The 22,108-nt window shown below is 38.1% G+C and overlaps 1 protein-coding gene across 1 annotated transcript in view; it reads right to left on the bottom strand.

Moving 5' to 3' along the window:
- LOC140146041 (hydroxymethylglutaryl-CoA synthase 1-like) overlaps positions 1–22,108 on the bottom strand; it is a 47,911-nt gene that overhangs the window by 15,291 nt on the left and 10,512 nt on the right. Inside the window, 1 exon segment of the mRNA XM_072167784.1 lies at positions 3,114–3,275. Coding sequence (XP_072023885.1) covers positions 3,114–3,275 — 162 coding nt within the window.

A 22,108-nucleotide genomic window follows, 5' to 3' on the forward strand; every position in this document is an offset into this window, starting at 1 on the left:
TTGTCTGGAATTCAAAATTTGGCATTAACATATAGACCAATACATACTCTGACATGCCTTGTGGCACCGATAAAAAAACCCCACTCATCTAGTCAGTGGCAGCACTAAGGGGTGGGGGCAGATCTTTTTCTTCCCCCACCAAGTTTGCACCCCCACTTTTAAGGCAAAAAACCCAAAATTACACAAATTTTCACTATTGGCGGCTATTTTGTTCAAAATTTGATGATTTTGCCACCCCAAAAAAGAAATTCCTGGTGCCGCCACAGCATTTGGAATAATTATTTGACCAAGTCGAGTGATTATTTTCTTGTGATATACATGTGTTTCAGAATTTTATAAAACCTTTACACACATATCATTGTGCTAGAGGCAAAACTAGACTTTTGCAATGGGGAGGGGGGGGGGGGGGCAGCCTGGGGAAACATTGCCACCAATGAGGTTAGGCAAGGGGTCCAATCAGGGGAGGCTCTTACCGCCTATGCTCCCTGCTAGTTACACCCATGCATTCTGCAGGTACCACAATTGTTATCTTTAGAATTCGGCATGTAGCAAGGAATTGCAGCCTGCACAGAAGCTTTAAGACATTGGGCTGAACTGCACATATCCCCCAGCATGGGATAGCACAGACCTTCTTAACAAAGTTTGCTTTTTTTCAAGATTATTTTTCAAGGGAATTTTTGCAGACTGAGTGCAAATTTTTAAGAGATTGTGCGAGAGTTTGTGCACATTTTGCGGAACATTGCAGACTGCCTTGGATGGCGCAGATTCTTATAAAAGCAAAGCTATATGTACAAATGTTTTTGCAAATTGCTCAGCACTGCATTGAACAAAATAGGAATCTGAATTTTGATTTCTGTGGGCAAAAAAGATGTGGAAGAAATATTGTTCATTCACACAATACACACTCAGCACAGCAGTCATTATTAGTGGAAAAAAATCAACTGCTATTTTGTGAAACATGCATTTGATTCCAACACAAAAATGACCTGACAAAGCTGCTGAAAATGATGTGATTATTTATATTTTGTCAAATCATAGGCATAGGAACCAGGGGGGCTTGGGGGGCTCAGCCCCCTCAATAATTTTGGTGCGGGGCTGGAATACCTTTCAGCCCCCCCCCCCTCATTAATCCTAGGTGAAGTTTTAAAAAATGTGATAAAATAGAGGGAAAATGGGTGTTTGTGACTTATATTTTGCAAAATTTTATGACTCAGAGGAAATCCCCCTTGGGCACCCTCAGTGTGGCCCACCAATTTTTTTTACATTTTCAGCTCCCCCCATGTTGAAAATCTTCTTAAGCCAATGTAAATTGTTCAAGCAATTAAACACTGCAAATTGACTTTGATTAAATGCATGGTTAAATTCATCATAATATCTTAAGTTCATATCAATGCTTAGTATTTGAGGGAAATGCCTCAATTCTGATGGGCCTGTGATTTGGGAAAATTCCTAAAGTAAACACTTCTCAAACCCTGCAGGTAATTTTTCTATATGATTCAATCAAAGAGATTAAACAGAAAGAATACAAACTCCACCATGTTTGTGTGTCATTCATGGAAGCCAAAATAGTGTACCTTGGAATTATTTTGTTAAGCGCCCTGTAACTTTAAAATGTGTCCTTGTTTGCATTCTGCCTGTAAATGGCATATCATGCAGTCGCATGATTGCTACCAGCGTCCAGTGGCTGGAGACGTAGGGGCAAAGTTGCCTTCAAAACTGCTTGAGCCTTGACTATAGGGCATGCTAGTGACTTACCCATCACTATCGGCAATCAAGTTCCAATAAGTGACAGAAGTTACATCATAAAAAAATGCTATGCTCCTAGTGTTCGACTAGTATGATCTGCCTTTTATGCATCATGCCGATATAAACAGGTACTACTCGCTACCAGCACAAACCTTCATGCCATGCATGCTAGCCATAGGCTTCAACATTAAAAGTCCCAGTTTTAAGATATTTTCTCAAAATATCAAGAGCTAATCTTAAGAACCACTGAACCAATACTAGGCTCTTTTGTACTCATTTTAATGCATTTTTCATGTTGATTCCAAAGATGGTCATGGACATTTACAATTCTGATATTTTTGAATTAAAAAAAATCGTCGTCTGCAGTCGCCTGCATGCTCTGTGGAGGGAGTTAATAATGCTCCACCAAAAGACAACTATTGTTTCATTTCTGTCTTTTGTGATCAATGCTGAAGGTACACTATTCGGTCACCATGTGTGACAAACCAAGTAGATTTACCATAGCGTTACGCACCGGGCTATTCTGAGCCCGGATACGCACCAGGCTATTCTGAGCCCGTACTCTTGAAGTCCAATCTCTTTGGTTTCAACAGAAATTTGAGGATTATCTTCTTATGTTTGGTCATATACACAACAAGATTCTTATTGCAGCCGTCTGCAAAGGTACACTGTCGCCCAGGTACCTGACTGGTGCACACAAAGTACCTCACATAGTACCAATACTGCTACTGCACAGGACCCACCACATAGTACCAATACTGGTACTGCACAGGACCTACCAGCCGTGGTGCTACACTGGTACTCCCCTGGTACTGCAGAGTACCAATGAAGTACCTTGGAGATGGCGTGCCTGTGGAGGCGGCCACAATAGGAATCTTGTAGTATGTCAAGAACCACTAGACCAGGGAGTAGAGAACAGTCTGTTAGTGCATGTAATATTTGAGTTCGTGGGAATTCCTCCTATAACTCATGCATGATGCATACAGTGTGGTTGCCGGGGGGTGATGGGGACCAAGTATCCCTAACAATTCAGGTTGTTTTTCATGGCCATAAGTCTGATTTCATTTCAGGTGTGCCCACAGAATTAGAGAAGGAGAAACAGGACTCAACCACTGGTTCTCCTCTAATTCTGTGGGTGTGCCCCAAAAGATCAGTCCTGGTGCCTTTACTTTTTCAATATTTACTTTAATGACTTTCATCTTCATTCAAACATTTTGGGATTCTGACCCTTAAATAAATTATTTCTGATGTCAGGATCAGGGGTACATTTAACTAGATTATGCTGCTCCCCTGTACCAAACCACACTGTATGCATGCATTACTTTTACTGCAACACACAAACATAAAAACAAACAAAGATACAGTACCTCTTAATAACGCTGTTTTGGCCTTTTTGCAGTATCCTGATAGCATTTATCTAGCGCTTAGATAGCACTGTATGGAGAGCTTGCCATCCACGGTTGGATACTCGGACGACATGTCAGGTTTGTAGAAGTCATACGCATGCTGCATATGGCTGTAGCGAACACCTGGAATGGATAGAAAGAAAGTGGAAAAGACTAATTAGTTTAGCTATCGACAGTTGGACACTTAGAGGCACTGTATAGAGAGCCTGCCATCCACGGTCGGATACTCGGACGACATACGGCTGTAGCGAACACCTGATATGGTCCATATTATAGAAAGAAAGTGGAAAGACTAATTAGTTCTTGAAATCGACAGTTGGATACTCAGTCAGTTCTTCTTGCCAAATTCCTGTTATATCCACTTCAATACATGAGACACATGACTACAATTTTGGAGCGTGATGTTTTTTTTTGGGGGGGGGGATTTCATTTTGTATTTGGTAGGGATGTGCAGCTGAAAACAACCCCAAAACCAGGGTCTGACTTAAAGCCATATTATAACATTTGCTGAGGAAGACGCCCTCACTGAATTTTTAAAATTCCTTTTTTACACGATTAAATTGTACTTTATTAAACCAATATACCCGGCAAAAATCAAGACTCTAGATGCTGTAGTTTTGTCAAAATCCGAGATTTTGAATAAAAGCGCCGGATTCGGCGCTTTATTATTACGATGGAATTATTAGTCGAACGCATACACGATGTTCATAACACACAGTACATTATACGGCGTGGGGGACGATGATATACACAACAAAGGGTCGCACCACAACATGACCGAAGGAGTGGTACGTATTGGCGACATGTGCGCTGGTAGTAAATTCCAATTTTCTTTGCTTTGCCGTAGTTGTTCGCTCAAAAATAAAAGGGATATATCTGACAGTAAAAGCTAACATTTTATGGCAAAGAAATGCTAATCTATTTTGTTTAAAAATGTTATAATATGGCTTTAATAGGTTTCTGTCTTTCTGTCCCGGGTTAATTTTTGGAAAGCTACTGGTCCAGCAGTTTTCTCAATATTATCTACTGCTAAAATAAAAAGAACCATATTTTCATAAGTATCCCAGGGATCTTTTTTATAGCATTTTTCTCATAATTTAATTGGTCACGTTGTTCTTCACTGGTCTTTCGCAATTTTCAAATTTTATTTGTGTGTTATATTTTAGCATTCCCATGTCCACTCACAAAATTTGCTAAAACTACAACCTTGTGAGAATTACAGTGTAATATACAGCATCAGAATTAGAAATTCCCATTAAGAGCCTCGAAACCCCATGTTGGTATAAAACGTTGACAGTTATCAAAAGAGGGCACTAGACCACTTTGATAAGAGACGCATACAAATAAATTCAATTGTTCAATTTTCACTGGTTCTTGCATGAACCCATAAATTGTGTCATTTTGAATTAATCAAATCAAATATCTGAAGAAAACAAACTAAACGAAAAACACTTTAAATGATATCTTTTTCATAAACTTTTTACCCAATTCATAAAATGCTTTCAGCACGTAAATGTACATTATCCCCATCCATTTTAATTTTAGTTAAAAAATGTTTACGTAATTTACACAAACACAAATGTTGCCACGCTTGTAATTGTCATTTTTTCTTTTAAAGTCACTGAATTCCTTTTCAACTGACATAATAATATCATCACATGACGGGCTATTTTAGTTGAAATCCATACACCCCCTATAGAAGACATGACCTTAATCTCCCACACAGGGAGTGCAGATCTCAAATGGAGTCACCCATTCAGGAAGTGAATCCAGGACTTTTTGGTGATAGATTAAGGTTATGGTACAAATGCGTGCGAAGCGCACGAAAAATTGTGCAATTTTGTAGCTAAACTGATGAAATATGGTGCAAAAGTGGAATAAATGTGTGCAAAGCACACAAAAATTTGCACTTTTTGGGGCTAAAATGGGCAAATATGAGGTTAATTTGATCAGAAACCCATATTCAGGTGTTAACATGGGGGGATGATTATATGGACCACCCCCCTGGGCCTGGCAATATATTGGGGGGGATTTATCCCCCATCCCCCCGGGATCTACGCCTATGATTCAATGATTGTACAAATGTATTGGGGTTTAAGAACTGTGCCACTGATAAAGGAGCATGTTGTGGATCCTAGTGTTTGTTGCTTTCATTAGCCCCAATTTTCTTTTTAGCTCATAGTGACACTATAATTCATAACCACAACACACCTTTGACAACTAGCACAACCGTCCAAAGGGGGTGGTGGCTACTTCATAGAACACCCCATTCTAACCATCAATTACCCTTTTAAACAATGGACAAAATGAGGTCAGGCTTTATGCTCCGAGTCAAAACATTTGATTTGTCCTTTCATTTGAATACCATATGAGTCTCTCTTTTGTGTGCGACTGTGAAAAGTAGGTCATGGTCACAGGGGGGCGCTGGTGTACGAGAATCCATACGAGGCATAAATATTGGCATTGTAATACAATGGTAGGCAGTTACAGAATCAATACAAGGCATGGTACACATGTATACTGACGATTCCAAGTTATTCAATGCAAAAAAGAGAACAAAAAAATGGTGCATAAAGTCATTGTAAGGCGACAATAAATAAAATGTTTTATGGGCGGTGGACAGACGTTCCAAGTAGGGCTGGCAGTTTTATTTTGGGGGGGGGGGGTAAATTCTGGTAGAGGCTAAATTACCCTAAAAAATCAGCGAAAGCTTGAAAGTTGTTCTAATTTCAGTCAAAATTAATTACTTAGCCCCAAAAAACAGCTGTATTTTTTGTTTTGGCAATTTTTTTTCCGTAAGAACCTCAATGATAGTAAAAATTCAGCGAAAGCCTGAAATTTTTTTCTGAATTTTCTTCAAATAATTTCAAATCGTCGGTGGGTGGGAAAAACCTTGTATGTGCTTTTGGCCTCTGACCATGTTTAAAACTAAACTGCCAACAGGTTACATTAGAGGTTTGCTTTAAACATGTTCAGGGGCCAATTCAATCCACTTCAGTCAAAAAGCAGCTTTTTTTCTAAAAATATTTTTGGCAATTTATCTTATCTGACAGGCTAAATAACCCAAAAAAATCAGTAAAAACGTTTTTTGCCTGAATTTTCTTCAAATAATTTCAATTAAATTCAATCACTCACAGCCAAAAAAAAAAACAGTTGTTTTTAATTGTATACAGCTAAAAAATCCTGAAATTATGTAAAATCTGGTTCGGTCAGGCCCGTAAAACAGTGTTTTTTTTACGTCACCTAAAGCCATTGTAATATTTTTTCTTCTGTGTAAGTGCAGTTTATTAGAGCAGTGCGCTTTTGAGAACAGTGATGCATGCCTGAATGACAATGTGTTCTTACAAAAGATTTATTCAAGTGCATTAAAAGACATGACACGGTTTAATGGAATAAAAAAGAATGTTTTAGTACAGGATAAAAAAAAATAGATACATTCTCTAAAACATGGCATCTACAAGTGATGCAGGAAAAAAATGAATAGAAAAAACAAAAGAGGGAGTATTAAGAAAAGGAGAGACAGGGAGAGGGATTGATAGATGGGGAAAGAGAGAGCGGGAGTGGGAGGGCGGGAGAGGGAGGGGAGGGAGGGAGAGAGAGGGGAGCAAGGGGTAGCGCTAGGTTTTCAAACAAGGGGTCAAAAATGTCAAATTTTGTGAAATTATGGATCCAATACAATAGAAATAAAGGGTTCAAATGACCCTTTAGCAACCTCTACAGTGTAATTTTGTGCGCCAAAAGCTAAGAGAATGCGCCCATGACCCCATGGCGCAAGTTAGCGCTACCCCTGGAGGGGAGGGAGTGAGAAAGAGAGGTGGAGAGAGAGAGAAAGAGAGAAATAGAGAAAGCAAGGGGAAGGTATAATGGGTAATAGCTACAAATTGCTGTTTGCGGGAGGGGGGCACTTTACCCAAATGACCAAACAGGTACGTTCCGCTGGAAAGACTTCCATTTTTGGACAGCACAGCCTTTGAAAGACACTTGAATTTGACCAAACAGTGGATTGAAAGACCATAGATTTTGATAATCTCAGCTTTCAAAGAACCCAAATTGCCCACTTCTGTTTTACTTACACTGTTAACAAGGCTTCAGCAGGGCTCATTTGTAGCAAATTTCCAGTACTGACACAAGAATATATTTTATCTTTTGTATACTTGCTATTATTGTAATATTGTCCAACTTAGTGTTATATTTCATTCACCAATTATACAAATTGTAAATTGGACAATAACACCATGCGATCATACAATAATTACAAATAATTATATACACACAGGTCAAATATCCCATCTGAAATCGGCTGTGTTATTAATAATTACCAAACCCCTCGACAGCTATTGACCAACTTGTGATTCTTGCTTCTCTGATTGTATAAATGTTTGGGCTGCAAATTCAATTGTGAAAACCACAATTGACCAACATTTATTTACTTAATTAGATTTCCGTCGTCAACAATATAAAACCGAACTTCTTCCTTCATTGCGTTGCCGTTTGATTTCGATGTTACACAAGTATTCGCCGATGATTCAGTTATGGGAATCAATAAAACATCGTGAGACTATTTATAACTAGGCACGACTGCTTTTTATTTAACTTAGACTAATATCAAAAAGTACTTTCTCATGTGAAGTGCATAGAGAGTACAATAATTGCTAACAAAATTGATTTCTTTTTATGACAATCAGCGACCCACTTATATGAAAAATATTTTTCTTTTGTAGCACAACTCACCTAGATTTTTATACACAAATAAATATAAAAACGCATCTTTGAGTATTGAATAGAAACACTCGTTATTGCAACGGAGTATAATTTGTTTAGTAACAAAAAGGGAAAAATTTGCCGCAATTGATCGTCGGAGGTGTCAATTTGATTAGGCACAGAAATCTATTTTTCATCACGACATTCATGTTGCATTTGCAATATCAATTGTATGTCTATTATATACATAATGTAATACTCTGCGTGCTACCCATATTCTTCAACTCAAAAAGTCCCAAGTTTTGAGATATTTTCTCAAAATATCAAGAGCTATCTTAAGAACCACTGAACCAATACTAGGCTTGTTTGTACTCATTCTAATGCATTTTTCATGCTGATTCCAAATATGGTCATGAAAATGTACAATTCTAAAATTTTGGAATTAAAAAAAAATAAAATTGGGATTTGTCGTCTGCAGTAAACACCCGTGTGGTTTGGGTTAATATACCAACAGAACAAGTTTTTGTTATCATTTTGACTGTATATTATATCATGAACTTAATTTTTTTACGATATGCTTTGAAAACGTGTTAGTATATATGTATGTACGCAAGTCTGTATTCAATCAACTCAAGGTTTCATAACAATCGATTGTTATCTTTAATTTGAAAATATTTTCCTTACAACATGTTTTAATTTTTTCTATCAATGATGTTAAAATGCACTTGTCAGCTTTTATTCATGTCAAGGTTAGTTTTTATTTCTGTCTTTTAAAAAATTGCACTATCATGCTGACTATGTATCTCTGTTTGCCTCCCTCTCTATCTGTACTTGTATCAGTGTAGCCAAGACGGGAAAAGGGGGCATCTCCCTCCTGTTAGAAGTTTTTCTCCCCTCTTGCCTCTCCTGTGGGATGCTGGCTGCCCTGATATTTTAGGCCTTTTAGGTGCTTTTTTTTTTGGCCATTTTAATCACTTTACCCCCTTGAAAGTTGCCTTGTCACCTTTCCCCTCTGTAAAAGTCCTAGCTACACCACTGACTTGTAATCCTTGTGAATTAAAAAAAAAAAAATGATTGTTTGCTTGTCCTCCACAACTTTTTCAGAGTTCGGTCGGTCGGTCGGGAAGCGTTTTTTTTTTTTTTTTGGATTGCACTCCCAGTTCCTACCCCATGACCCTCTCTATCATCGATCTCATTTCCTACACTACTACTTTCTGCCACTTTAATACACCTCAAACGAACTATTCCTTTGACCTCCACATTATCCATATTACCATTGTATACCTCAAATAGTGTGGAATTAATTGGAATGTTGCAAACCTGGTCAAATAAAACTTTAATACCGCCATGTTTCTTACATAATATGCTGCCTACAGACCAAATACAACCGTTGCGTTGGTGTTGTTCAAAATATAGACTATTCAAAAATAATTCAGGTTTTTTATTTTATGCATAAAATAAGTAAATTTCTAAATATGATGTTTTTAAATAATTATCTAATTTGTTCATATGTGTCATTTATTTCGAACAAGTAAAAATGATCAATAAACAGACAAAAAGTATTCTTTAAAAATAGCATGTTACATCAAGTGTTTGTTCTTTTATCGAAACCACTATCTCTTACACAGTCCGACGGGCAGCCATAGCTTGCATGCAAACCAGTACTTGCAGTAGCGAAGCTTTACCTGCAGAGAGATGGTTGTAGCGATTTTTTGAGATATTCTAGAACTATTGGTGAAAACTATTTCTCATATTTTATCAATGTCTTCATCTAATTTTATTTTTGAGTTTGTTATCATTGTAGTTGAAAAGAAGTACTAAAAAAAAAAAAAAAAATTCGCACAGTCACAAATATGGGGTCGGTCGATCGGTAAAAGTTTTTTAAAAGTTTTTTATTTTTAAACTCGGGTGGTAAATTACGGTCGGTCGCTGGAGGACAAGCAAACAATCTTTTTTTTTTTTTTGCCTTAGTGTAATAATTGCACAGACTAATGTCTAATAGTAAGTCAGATTGGGAGAGGTGCAGTGGGATAATTTTGCAATGGCCTATTCCAGTTGAAATCCATACATACATATTAAAGACATGACCTTAATAATCACACAGGGCTTCTGAATTTCAAATGGGGTTACCTGAATGGGTGACTCCATTTGAAATCTACACCCCAGTGTGAGAGATTTAATGTCATGTTTTCCATCAGGGGTGTATGGATTTCAACTGGAATAGCCCAATTTGCTCCCCTTGGATTTATTTTTGAAATAGAATAAGAAGTAACAAAATATCAAAATCACAGAAAAATAAATAACACCACAGTTTAAGAAAATAACTGACATTTTGGGGTCAAAATTGCATCTTCAGATCCTTAAGCAAGCAGTTCATCTACTTGGGTCAGCATTGCCAAGCTTTCTCCATATTTTTTCTTTCCTCTCCTCCAATTCTTTGCTTTTCTTCATCATATCCCCTCTGGGGGGTGTACGTTCAAAACCAGTACGTACCCATGGGTCATGAGTAGTGATCTCCATGTACGTATCGCCATGGATACGTCATTATGTTTCAGAGACCATCGTACTTTGCGATTCCGTCTTTTGTGTACACACCGGGTATAGATTTCAAAACAAGCACACTCGGATTGAACATGGGTTATGTTCTTGTGTACCATCAATGGCTGCCCTTTGGTTCAATTGTTATGGTACCAATGGGCTATTCCATCTAAAATCCACTCCCCCTGTGGAAGATTTTGGAAATATCATCCACAGGAGGAGTATGAATTTCAAATAGAATGAACACATTAGGCAGCTCCATTTGAATTACACACACCCTCTGAGAAAGATTCAACCTGAATCTTCCACAGAGAGAGTGGATTTTAAATGGAATAGCCCAATGTATACACTAGGATCCACACCATACTCATCTATCAGGGGCACAGTTCTTTTTCCCAATACATTGGTACATTCATTAAATGACCTTTGAAAATTTGGTTACAAAACTCATACTCTGCAACTTGAGGTCAAATTTTGCACTATGATTGTATAATTGAGGTTATTGAATTATGCCATTAGGATGAGGCCATTGTGGTCCATAGTGATACATAAATGAAGCGCAACACAATGGGCTATTCCAGTTGAAATCCATACCCCCTATGGAAGACATGACCTTAATTTCCCACACAGGAGGTGTAGATCTCAAATGGAATCACCCATTCAGGTAACCCCATTTCACACTCCCTGTATGGAAGAATAAGGTCATGTCTTCCATAAGGGGTGTAAGGATTTCAACAGGAATAGCCTAATGTTGTCCTGTGCTTTGGTTGTGACATGTTCCTTATATCAATGACACACTGAAGTGCAGAGTACACTATGATGCAGTGAAAACACTTTTTGGATACAGCAGTAACAGCACCAGGGGGAGGGTTCACAGTATAAATGGCTATACGGGATGTGATGCTGATATGCATCTCATTGTTAGCATTGTGTAAGGATGCCCAATTTTTGTGTGAACATTTATATAATGCCATGAAAAACACACACCCTGTTTTACGGACCCGGCCGACTCAGATTTTTTGCATTTTGGGAGATTTTCTTTTTTACTTTTTGCTAAAATCATGTAAAATCAGCCGTTTGGGGGCCAAAATTTATTGATCTTGACTTTGAATAAAAGAATTCAGAACATTTCAAAATCTGTTTGCAAAAAAGTTAATCAAATTTTTGCAAAATTTGCAAGCTTTCAGTGATATTTTAGGGTACAGAAACAGGTTTTTTCCTCAAATTTTCTCAAATTGGTCAGGAAATGTCCCAATATCATTACTCTTGAGGTAACATTTTCCAAAACATACAAAAATTTTAAAGAAATATATCAAATTTGGCCAAAAATCTGGGCTTTGGTTCATATATTTGACAACATTTGTACATGTATAAATATGGCTCCCACTTTCAGATGCTAGGAGGTACGTCTGTACTCTGTACCCACCCTTCCCAGAATCCACTGCAACATTACGCATCATCTCATTACATCAAATGATATTCCTATTACTTTGTTTTCATGTTGACAATTGACTGGCTAAATATGGGTATATTGTCAAGAAATAAACATATTTTGTAAGATCTGGATGTGCTCTGTTCATTGGGGTACTTTTCATCACTATCAACCCATGTTGCACTAGAAAGCAAATCAGTTCAGGAAACTGAAATGGAAGAAATGCATTGTGGGAAGTGTAAGCTATCCTCTCTGGTCTGTACCTAAACCAACCATACCCAAACCTCACCATGACCAGAGCCTCTTGCAGCAATGACCTACAGTAAGGAACTGTGGATATTGACAATTTCAAGTGAAACAACCCATTGTCAATTTACTCAAATATTTAAGTTCAAAATTTGCCTCAAAGACACACTTAAGATGGCGATCAAGTGTTTCAGCAAAATATTCAGCAAACAAAATTTGAGTGTTTACAGTTCATCTCGATTTTAAATATCTACTACATGTACCGACATGTGCAAAATGGTATCCATTTTTGTATTGTTTTACCATGTATTCTCTATAATTAATGCACCCCCTTCTGAAAATGCCCCCCTAAGTTTTTAAAGAAAAAGTTAAAAAATGTAACCATTTCCATGTAAGTAACTTTATATTGCTGGTTGTCATAGAATGGACAGAACCTTTTCTTACTTCAACTTCAGTTCACTGCCAAATTATAGTAGAATTTTTGTTTAAAAAACACTCTTAGTGCAAACCTACATTTACGGGAGGGGGGAGTTGCCCAAATTTGCAATGGGCATCTTCCATTTTGTTTCACACCAAAATGAACCAATTGTTGAGCCATTTTATCGCTAAAATTGCACATTGTCATTCATTTGTCTCCAAAAAACTGATCCTGGCAGCGGGTCAGCAGGAATCTATAATAAAAGCTCCCTTCCGTATTTCATTGATAATGTTCTTCATCCCATTACGCTAGCTGTTTTATCAGAAGCACAAACAGCACAGCCCCTAAATAATCCGGCATTTCATCACAAGGCAGCTATCGATGCCATGCCCTACTACATGTTGTTACATTACCTCTGACAATGCCTTCTCCTTAATACATGCTTACTTTGACAACCCGCCAGAGATCTACACCAAGAAATAGGGCGGTATCTCGCTCCCACCTGCCTTACTTATACTCGCTATTTAACCAAACCAATCTCAGGTGCATGTGTACTTTTTTCTTTAACCTTCCATGAAAGGATGTTGAGTGTAGTGACCAGGGCCTGATTTACCTTTATGGTGGCCCTGGGCCAGGCCAAAATTTGAAGGCCCTCAATTTTTCCGCCCTTTTTTCTTTAATTATTTCTCTTTGCCGCCCTTCTTCTTTTGCTGCCCCTTCCTTTTTGCTGCACCCTGGTTTTACTTAGGGAACTGGCACTCCCAAAGCCCCCCCCCCCCCAATATAATTATGTACATGCATGTGGCCAAGCTTTGGTGTGCACGTATACTACAAGATCGACAGTGGCGGTGGAAGCGTTAAAATTTAGCAGATGAGCATATTTTGTTCCTATTTTAGTTGGACAATTACACATAAAGCTCATGGAAAAAATTCAATTTCAGACTACCTTAGCCCAAAATGAAGGTGAATCTTTCTATAGAAAGGGCCAGTTTGCACAAAGCGTACCAAATTGTGCAATTATACCCCATTTTGATCCAAACATGGATCCAGGGCAATTTTTGGGGCACTGGGCCCAGACCTATCTCGCCCAATGGTAAATTTGGCCCTGACTAGGCATGCTAAGGGTGAGTCTATTCCATGTATACATCAAATTACACATAAACCAGGAGGCCAAACACGGTTGTCAAGGATGCAGGGACCCCTTGTTTTTAGTTTATCAAATTTCCTGAAATTGATGTTAAATTTTGAACGTTTTAGCTACAAAATGCAGCAAATTTGGGATACTTGTCTGGGCTTGATGTGTAGTAGTTCTCTTTGAAGACAAAAAGATATATAACAATGTCTTATGACACTCCGAAGTGCCAGGACATCTAAATTTGCCCTCAGAGATGTGCTGGTTTTGACAATACATGTTACCATAATATTCACTAAATATGCATGTTAAATCTTTCTTTATTATCGCATATTGCCTGCTAGCGAAAGTCCACACATAAACGGCACTGGCCAGATCATGTCGCAACTTGTACATACATTGCAACAATCTAAACATGCACAATGCAAAATTGTCAATATCGGTAATAACTATTGACCCTAATCCTATTTGCATAGGGTCACCTCAAGCCAAACTTAGTCCACTCAAGATGACCCTCATCTCAAAAAGTTGTACCTCCGAATCCTTGTCCCGGGCAGTGCAAGCACTGGACGCAGCAAGTCGTAACTTGAACATATTGAAACCATCACATGTATCGCAATCCAAACAAAAGTAATGCAAACTCACTATTATGTTGTTTAATAACTGTGGGCCAATATGTGTATGATCATACCTCTTGGGCTATGTCCACTCTCAATAAACCTTAGTCTCGGAAGTGGCACCTCCCCCGGGGTGTAGCTCCACACCCTGACCCAACGCCCAGGTCACAACAAGCTGTAACTTGAATTTGCTGTGAGCAGCATGTTTAACAACATAACTGATGCTTATAAAGTATTCAAATCTTGCTCATAAACGGGGAATCATTTCGAACACTAATCACCTCTGGGCTAATGTCCAGCTTAAAGAACAGGCATGGCTTCAACTTATAACCTCTTCCATGCCTTGGTCGTAGCTGGTCGTAGCAAGTCGCAACTTGAACTGTTTGTGAGTTAAACAACCTATAAACATACGATACCCCTACAAATATTGAGTTATCGCACAAGGGTCTCAAACTGCCAAATAAGGATCTTTTGGTTCCTCCCAGGGTGGTGGGTATGTGTACATGGATCCCCCGGGGTGGTGTACACAGTGTATACAGATCCCCCTAGGGTGGAGAGTATTGTGTGTATGTCTCTATAGGCTAGTGGGTGATGTGTGCAGTGATAGTAACAGTACAAAGTACCATTGTGCAATTTTATACACCGTACAATGTAAACATCTCTGTTCCATGACAGATTAAATGCAAATCCTCTTCTAGTGATCTTCATCAATACACAGTGGGGTCACCACTCTATATTATCAGAAAAATTTGTTTTTAGATTTAGTAGGTAGTAGGTACATCCAGGGGAGGGGGGGGTACTCAAGTTTGGTTTGGTAGCGGTGTACTGCTGAGAATTTGAAAGTGGACCCATCAATATACCAATTTTCTCAGAAATTTGGATCCATCAGTAAAGTTAAAATTTTTTGTCAAATTTTAAAATGCAAATTGCCAAAGTTTTTACAACTTTTCCTGAAAATTTTGGTTACAGTTCAAAGCAATATTGGGCTATTTTGGAGTATTAAAAGATTACCAATCCCTGAGTGTCCGTCCCCCCCGGCACTCACGTGTAAGGGTATGTACGGCGGTCGAGGATCCCTTTTCAGGCTCTCCGGCTGTCCGGCAGTTCCTTAAGACCCACATTTGGATCATGCTCCAGTTCTTTGAGCCTCATACTCTGACAATTGTAGCTCTTTAACTGACATTTGGAAAATTTTGGAATTTTTTAGCTCCAATGCCTATAATTTGGCCCAATTTTAGTTCACAAGACACATCAGAAATGTTAAAATTTCAGTTCATCAAACCCCTATTTTGCCCAAAATCAGTTTGTAGTTCCCAAAGTTTGGTGCTCCACGCTGAACACCCCTACCAAAATTTCAATTAAGTGCCCCCAGTACCAATCCAAATATTTATTGTGTGTTATTTATTTAAGACAATAAAACAGAAACACAACAAGAAAACCAAAAGAAAACGATTAGAACCAGTGGCCAGTGAGCCCCCAATTTGCCCCCCCAGTTTTGAGGCAAAACCCCCAAATTACGTAAAATTCCACTTTTTGCGGCAATTTTGTGCAAAATTGTTTGATTTTGCCTCCCCTGAACTTCACTTTGCCCCCCCATGCCCCCCCACCCGAAAAAATACTTATGCTGCCACTGATCAGAACAGAAGAAAAACAGACATCATGATCAGATTCAGTTTTCTCAACAATGCAAACAGTGGATACAATACCCCAAACCACACATCAAACACTTCACCTTTGCAAACAAAACAAGACCCAAATATCCCCAAACCAAGAAAAACATTAGCAAAACAAACAGAAAACATTCCTTTTTCAGCGTTCAAAAAGAAGCAAATACCTAAACAGAGTCAAAATCAAGTACAAATGTGTAAAAATCTATATATTTTATGCATATCAAGATCAAACCTAACCAGAAAGTACAATTATTACTAAAAACAAACATTTGATATCTTTTCTCTAGCATTCAAAAACCAACAAATAATTCCAACCACGCAAAAAGGAATGAACCCACTAGCAAACCATGTATCATGTACACCCTTCCAGTATGAATCCACCGAGAAGTAGGTCGCACTATGAACCCAGTGACATTGCAAATTCCCCTTTGTGAGCCAATCTGCTTTGTTTGTATGCAGTTTCCTTGCGGTCCCAAACGCCCACCCATGATTAAACCAGACCCCCGCTTCTACCTCGCTCTCTCGCTCGCCACGCTAAACTCCTTCCTCCCAGCAGTGCTATTATTAGCCAGCGATTGTTGTCATGTAGCTAGTCGCTAGCTCGTCACCACTCACAGTCAGTCCTAATAGGGGAGGACGACTCACTTGCGAGTCGTACTCCCCTGCTGCAGTGACCTAATTTACGGCAATGTTTATCAAGCACTGGGCAATTCCAATTGAAATCCATACACCCCCTGTGGAAAACATGACCTTAATCTCCCACACAGGGGGTGTAGATTTCAAATGGAGTCATCCATTTAGTGTCGTCTGCTCCAAAATGGGCTATTCCAGTTGAAATTCATACACCCCCTATGGAAGACATGACCTTAATCTCCCACACAGGGGGTGTAGATTTCAAATTAAGTCACTCATTCAGGTAACCCCGTTTGAAATTCACACTCCCTCTGTGGAAGATGAAGATCATATGTATTACAGGGGGTGTATGGATATCAACAGGAATAGCCCAATTGGCCGGGCAAAGCTAAACGAAGAGCCATTCGTGGATTTTGTTAATGGGTGCTGATTGTCACAATCGGCCCGAAGTTTATACGTTGCTTCCAACCCGGTTTTTGGATTTAAGCTGTACTTTCACTACAATTTCAAAAAATAACATACTTTTCACTTAATCTTAAAAAGATTATTGTTGTGCCATGTTTGAACGTTGCAAGTGTGTTTATGTTGCTTCTGGCCTAAAGTACAACATCCATGTTAGCACTCATTCCAGATGTAATATGTATTTTTATTACAAATATTAATTTTAGAAAAGAGGAATATATCACACACTCTTTCATACCAAAAGAGCATTGCATTTGTCATCTTTATCCTATGTTAGGTTTAGACCACCGATCCTGTTCTGCACCACTAAATGTAACCATCCAAAATGGGTTATTTCAAAAAGTAGTTCTATTTGACTGAAAAAATGTGAGCGAAGCAGAGGGAAAAATTACAATCAAAAAATTGCTTTTTACTCACAAATTGGGCGATTTTGCTGAAGAAACCAAAAAACACCTTGAAAGGTTCGTCCGCCTGAAGAGAGGATCTTTTTTTGTTGCCTAATTCTTAACTCTCTGCATGCTAGTCATAGGCTCCAACATATGAAGTCCAAGTTTTGAGATATATTTACTCAAAAAATCAAGAGCTATCTCAAGAACCACTGAACCAATAATACGCTCGTTTGTACTCATTTTATTTTAATGCATATTTGATATTGATTCCAAATATGGTCACAAAAATGTACAATTCTGACAATTTGGAACTTGTCGTCTGCGATCAACACCTGTGTGGAGAGAGGTAACCTAGCCTTAATTCTAATCCTAACCCTAATCTTGAATGGCTTTAAATAGGGTGGTTACCTGTTATTCCCAACCAAATAATCCCCATTTTTTCTCTAAACATCAAATCAAAAAATTAATAAAATACCCAGACAGTTTTTGTCCTGTTAACATAACTGTTTCTAACATCAAGCATGTTTTATTATCAATTAAACTGTGTTTCCTCAGACAGAAATCACAAATACATCAAACCTACCTCTTTCAAGGCACATTAGCTGAAACTACTTTGGTGTAAAATGACCATTATTGGTCACAATCTAGGGCGACCATGATTTACGCGGTCATGGTTGTTGATGTTGTCCATCACATGTGATGTCATGCGATGAGTAATATATATTGCATTGACCGATTACATGGTATACAGATTAGAGCTCTCTATCTAAATGTGGCACAAAATTGAATAAACACAAGCTTCATTTCGCTCAAGGGAACAAATGGAAGAAAAGTGACTTCTTAATGCCCATATTTGGCGCAAGATCAAGTAAACAACATTTCAATTTGCTTTGGGGAGATTATAGTAAAATCCAATCCAGTATGAATGAATGACTAAAAGTGGCTTTTATGCCCAAATTTGGAACAAAATTTAATAAACATTGGTTTTACTTTTAGCATCTGGGAAATTACATTATTTTAAGAAGAAAGTTATTGTAAGATTTAAACCCACTTGGCTTTATTTTTCTCTTAGGGATCAGCAAAGCATATTAGAAAATTGACTAAGTACTACATGTAGAGTCCGAAATTCTCCCTTTTATAAATGTTAAATTCTGTGTTGTTTTTTGTTTTCTAAAAATAACCGTAAAAATTTACCCACTCTGGGGAAATCTGATTTTTTCATATTAAAAAACACGAAAAAATATGTTTCTATCCAGAAACACTGAAACAGACCGAAATATTTAATCGGTTTGTGTAGACCCATATAAGCTTAAATTTTACCTGTTGTTGCAAAAGTCCATTTTCCGTATTCTACTTGGAATTCCGTGAAATTTTTCTGTTTTCCGTAAAATGGAAAACTTCGGCCTCTAGTTTATACTTGTCCCTGCTCTAAGGCATGAGCAGGGAAATGGAGAAGAAGCAAATCCATAAGCTATGCAAATGTTTGTTTAAGATGTCCAATCTGCACAAATTTGATTGTATTTCGTGAGTAATTTAATGGCAATTGATTGTGTATCAGTTTAAATGAAGTCTACGGGTCAGCTGTGTCAAAAGTGGAACACTATACTATTATAGATGCACTTAAACATGTGGTATTGTCCTGCACTATTTAAGCAGCACAAGTGTAGTAACCGGTACTTTTAATATGCATAGTCAACCAAAAAACTCACTTAAAAGCATGTCACAGTATGTTTGATATTACATCTAAACATTGACATTTAACAGTATGTAGCAACTGCTGATTCAAGAACATTAACCATGCTATCTTCAGTAGATAGCACCCTAACTATAATTATTTTTAATATCCGATTAATGATATCTTAATATATCAACCTCTAACCACAGTATGTAGCGGGTACACTTTAATGCTATCTTCAGTAGATAGTAGTCTCTACCAACAGTATGTCAGATATCAGATAACTGCTATCTTCGGGAAATAGCACTCTCTGAATCTGATCACAAGGTAAGAAATATGATTAATGCCTAATATCTTCAATATAAAGCAGTCTCTCCTCCAATGTGTCAGATATATGATAAATGCTATCTTCAGTAAATAGCAATGTCCGATAATTATGATATCCTCAGTAGCTAACAGCCTCTGACCACTGTGTGTCAAATATCAGATAACTGCTCTTTTAGTAGATAAAAATTACTGATCACAAGGTAAGAAATTAGATTAATGCTATCTTCAGTCGATAGCAGCCTCTGACCACCATGTCAGATATCATATTAATGCTATCTTCAGTAGATAGCAGCCTCTGCCCGCCATGTCAGATATCATATTAATGCTATCTTCAGTAGATAGCAGCCTCTGCCCGCCATGTCAGATATCATATTAATGCTATCTTCAGTAGATAGCAGCCTCTGCCCGCCATGTCAGATATCATATTAATGCTATCTTCAGTAGATAGCAGCCTCTGCCCGCCATGTCAGATATCATATTAATGCTATCTTCAGTAGATAGCAGCCTCTGCCCGCCATGTCAGATATCATATTAATGCTATCTTCAGTAGATAGCAGCCTCTGACCACCATGTCAGATATCATATAATGCTATCTTCAGTAGAATGCAGCATCTGCCCAGTGTGTCAGATGTCATATTAATGCTCTATTCAGATAGCAATCTGATCACACGGTTTAATTATATAAAATTAATGATATCTTCAGTAGATAGTGCAGCCACTGACTACAATATATTAGTTATCAGATAAATGCTATCTTCAGTAGATAGCAACCTATGGCCAGTGTCATGTATCAGATAAATTCTATCTTCAGTAGATAACAGCCTCTGGCCAGTGTCAGATATCAGACAAATGATATCTACAGTAGTTAATAGCCTCTGACCACTGTGTCAGATATAAGATAATTGCTATATTCAGTAGATAACAGCCTCTGACCACTGTGTCAGATATCCGATAATTGCTATCTTCAGTAGATAACAGCCTCTGACCACTGTGTCAGATATCAGTTAATTGCTATCTTCAGTAGATAGCAGCCTCTCTGGTCAGTGTCAGATATCAGATAATGCTATCTTCAGTAGATAGCAGCCTCTGACCACTGTATCAGATATCAGTTAATTGCTATCTTCAGTGGATAGCAGCCTCTCTGGTCAGTGTCAGATAATTGCTATCTTCAGTAGATAACAGCCTCTGACCACTGTGTCAGATATCAGATAATTGCTATCTTCAGTAGATAACAGCCTCTGACCACTGTGTCAGATATCAGTTAATTGCTATCTTCAGTAGATAGCAGCCTCTCTGGTCAGTGTCAGATATCAGATAATGCTATCTTCAGTAGATAACAGTCTCTGACCACTGTATCAGACATCAGATAACTGCTATCTTCAGTAGATAACAGCCCCTGACCACTGTGTCAGATATCAGATAATTGCTATCTGCAGTAGATAGAGGGAGGGGGGGGGACTGGGGGAGACACTTGTATTTCAAGGTGGATACCATGCTCATGTACAAAAACAAGTAAAAAGGGTTGTTTTTCAGCATTGGGCAAGTACAGCGCTGTACCTGATTAGGGTGTCAAAAATGCCAAAAATCAGGAAAAAGGGTATACTTTTCCAAGCCAAAACTTTCTTAGGGTACCAAAGTTTAATGGCAAAATAAAAAAGAGTGAAATAGGCTATGTTTGGCTTCTTACAGAACACATCATAGGGTAAAATATTAAGAAACATCAAACTACTAATATTAAACAAGAACCTGAACATTAATTTTTACTTTCTTAGTGTTAAAAAAATGGCAAAATACTTGTTTCTGGTATGTTTTGCATGCGCTGAGTAATACTCATTTAGGGTGCCTTTCAAGAGTCCATACATGAGCATGGTGTCCATCACGTAATGTAAGTGGTAAGTGCCCCCCCTCTCGGGAGTAGATAGCAAGCTGTGACCACAATTATGTTGCATAGCAGTCTGATTACAACACATTAGGTTTGAGATGAATGCTATCTTCAGTAGATAGCATCCTCTGACCACAAATAGGTTGCATACCAAATACCAGATAGCTGCAACCTTCAGTACATAGAATCAGCCTTTCACTATTCAGACAAGTTAGCTTAATTGATAAGGCGTTAGTCTATGGCGCGAGAGATTGTGGGTTCGAACCCTGGCGGTGGTTTAGCACCACTCGTGGAAAAATTGAGTAAGCTTGAAATTCCCCTGGACAAGGAACTTGTCTTGTTGTAACCCGTACAAAACTTGTGGAGCTGATTCTGGCTACAAAGTTCAATTGTGGAATGTCTAGGGTGTGCCCTCCTAAGCTATAAAGTCCCTGAGTTGTTGTTTCATGTTTTTTTGGAATGACGTGAGGACATGATGGTCAGTGATAACCTGTAAAGTGTGCCCAGGCTTGAGGATCAATGTCTAGGCTTTGTGCCTGTTGGTAGCGCATTATAAATCACTGTGTTCTTTTAATTAAAAGATAAAATTTATTCAGTAGATAGCTGTTTTCAGTTGATTACAGTGTATGAGGCACAATAGTAATCCTCATTACAAAGAAACTGTCTTTAAATGTCATTCCCGAAAAGAAAAAAAAATCAAATTTCCAAAGCCCAGAAGTCAAGAAGTGTTACAAGTAAAATGAATTGCTATGTTGACCTCTGTCAATCCGTCCTATTTTACTAGTAACACAAATTGCTATATTATCAAATTGAGCTTCTACACAAATTCTGCCA

The sequence above is a fragment of the Amphiura filiformis genome, chromosome 2, assembly GCF_039555335.1.
Source record: "Amphiura filiformis chromosome 2, Afil_fr2py, whole genome shotgun sequence".
NCBI lineage: Eukaryota > Metazoa > Echinodermata > Ophiuroidea > Amphilepidida > Amphiuridae > Amphiura > Amphiura filiformis.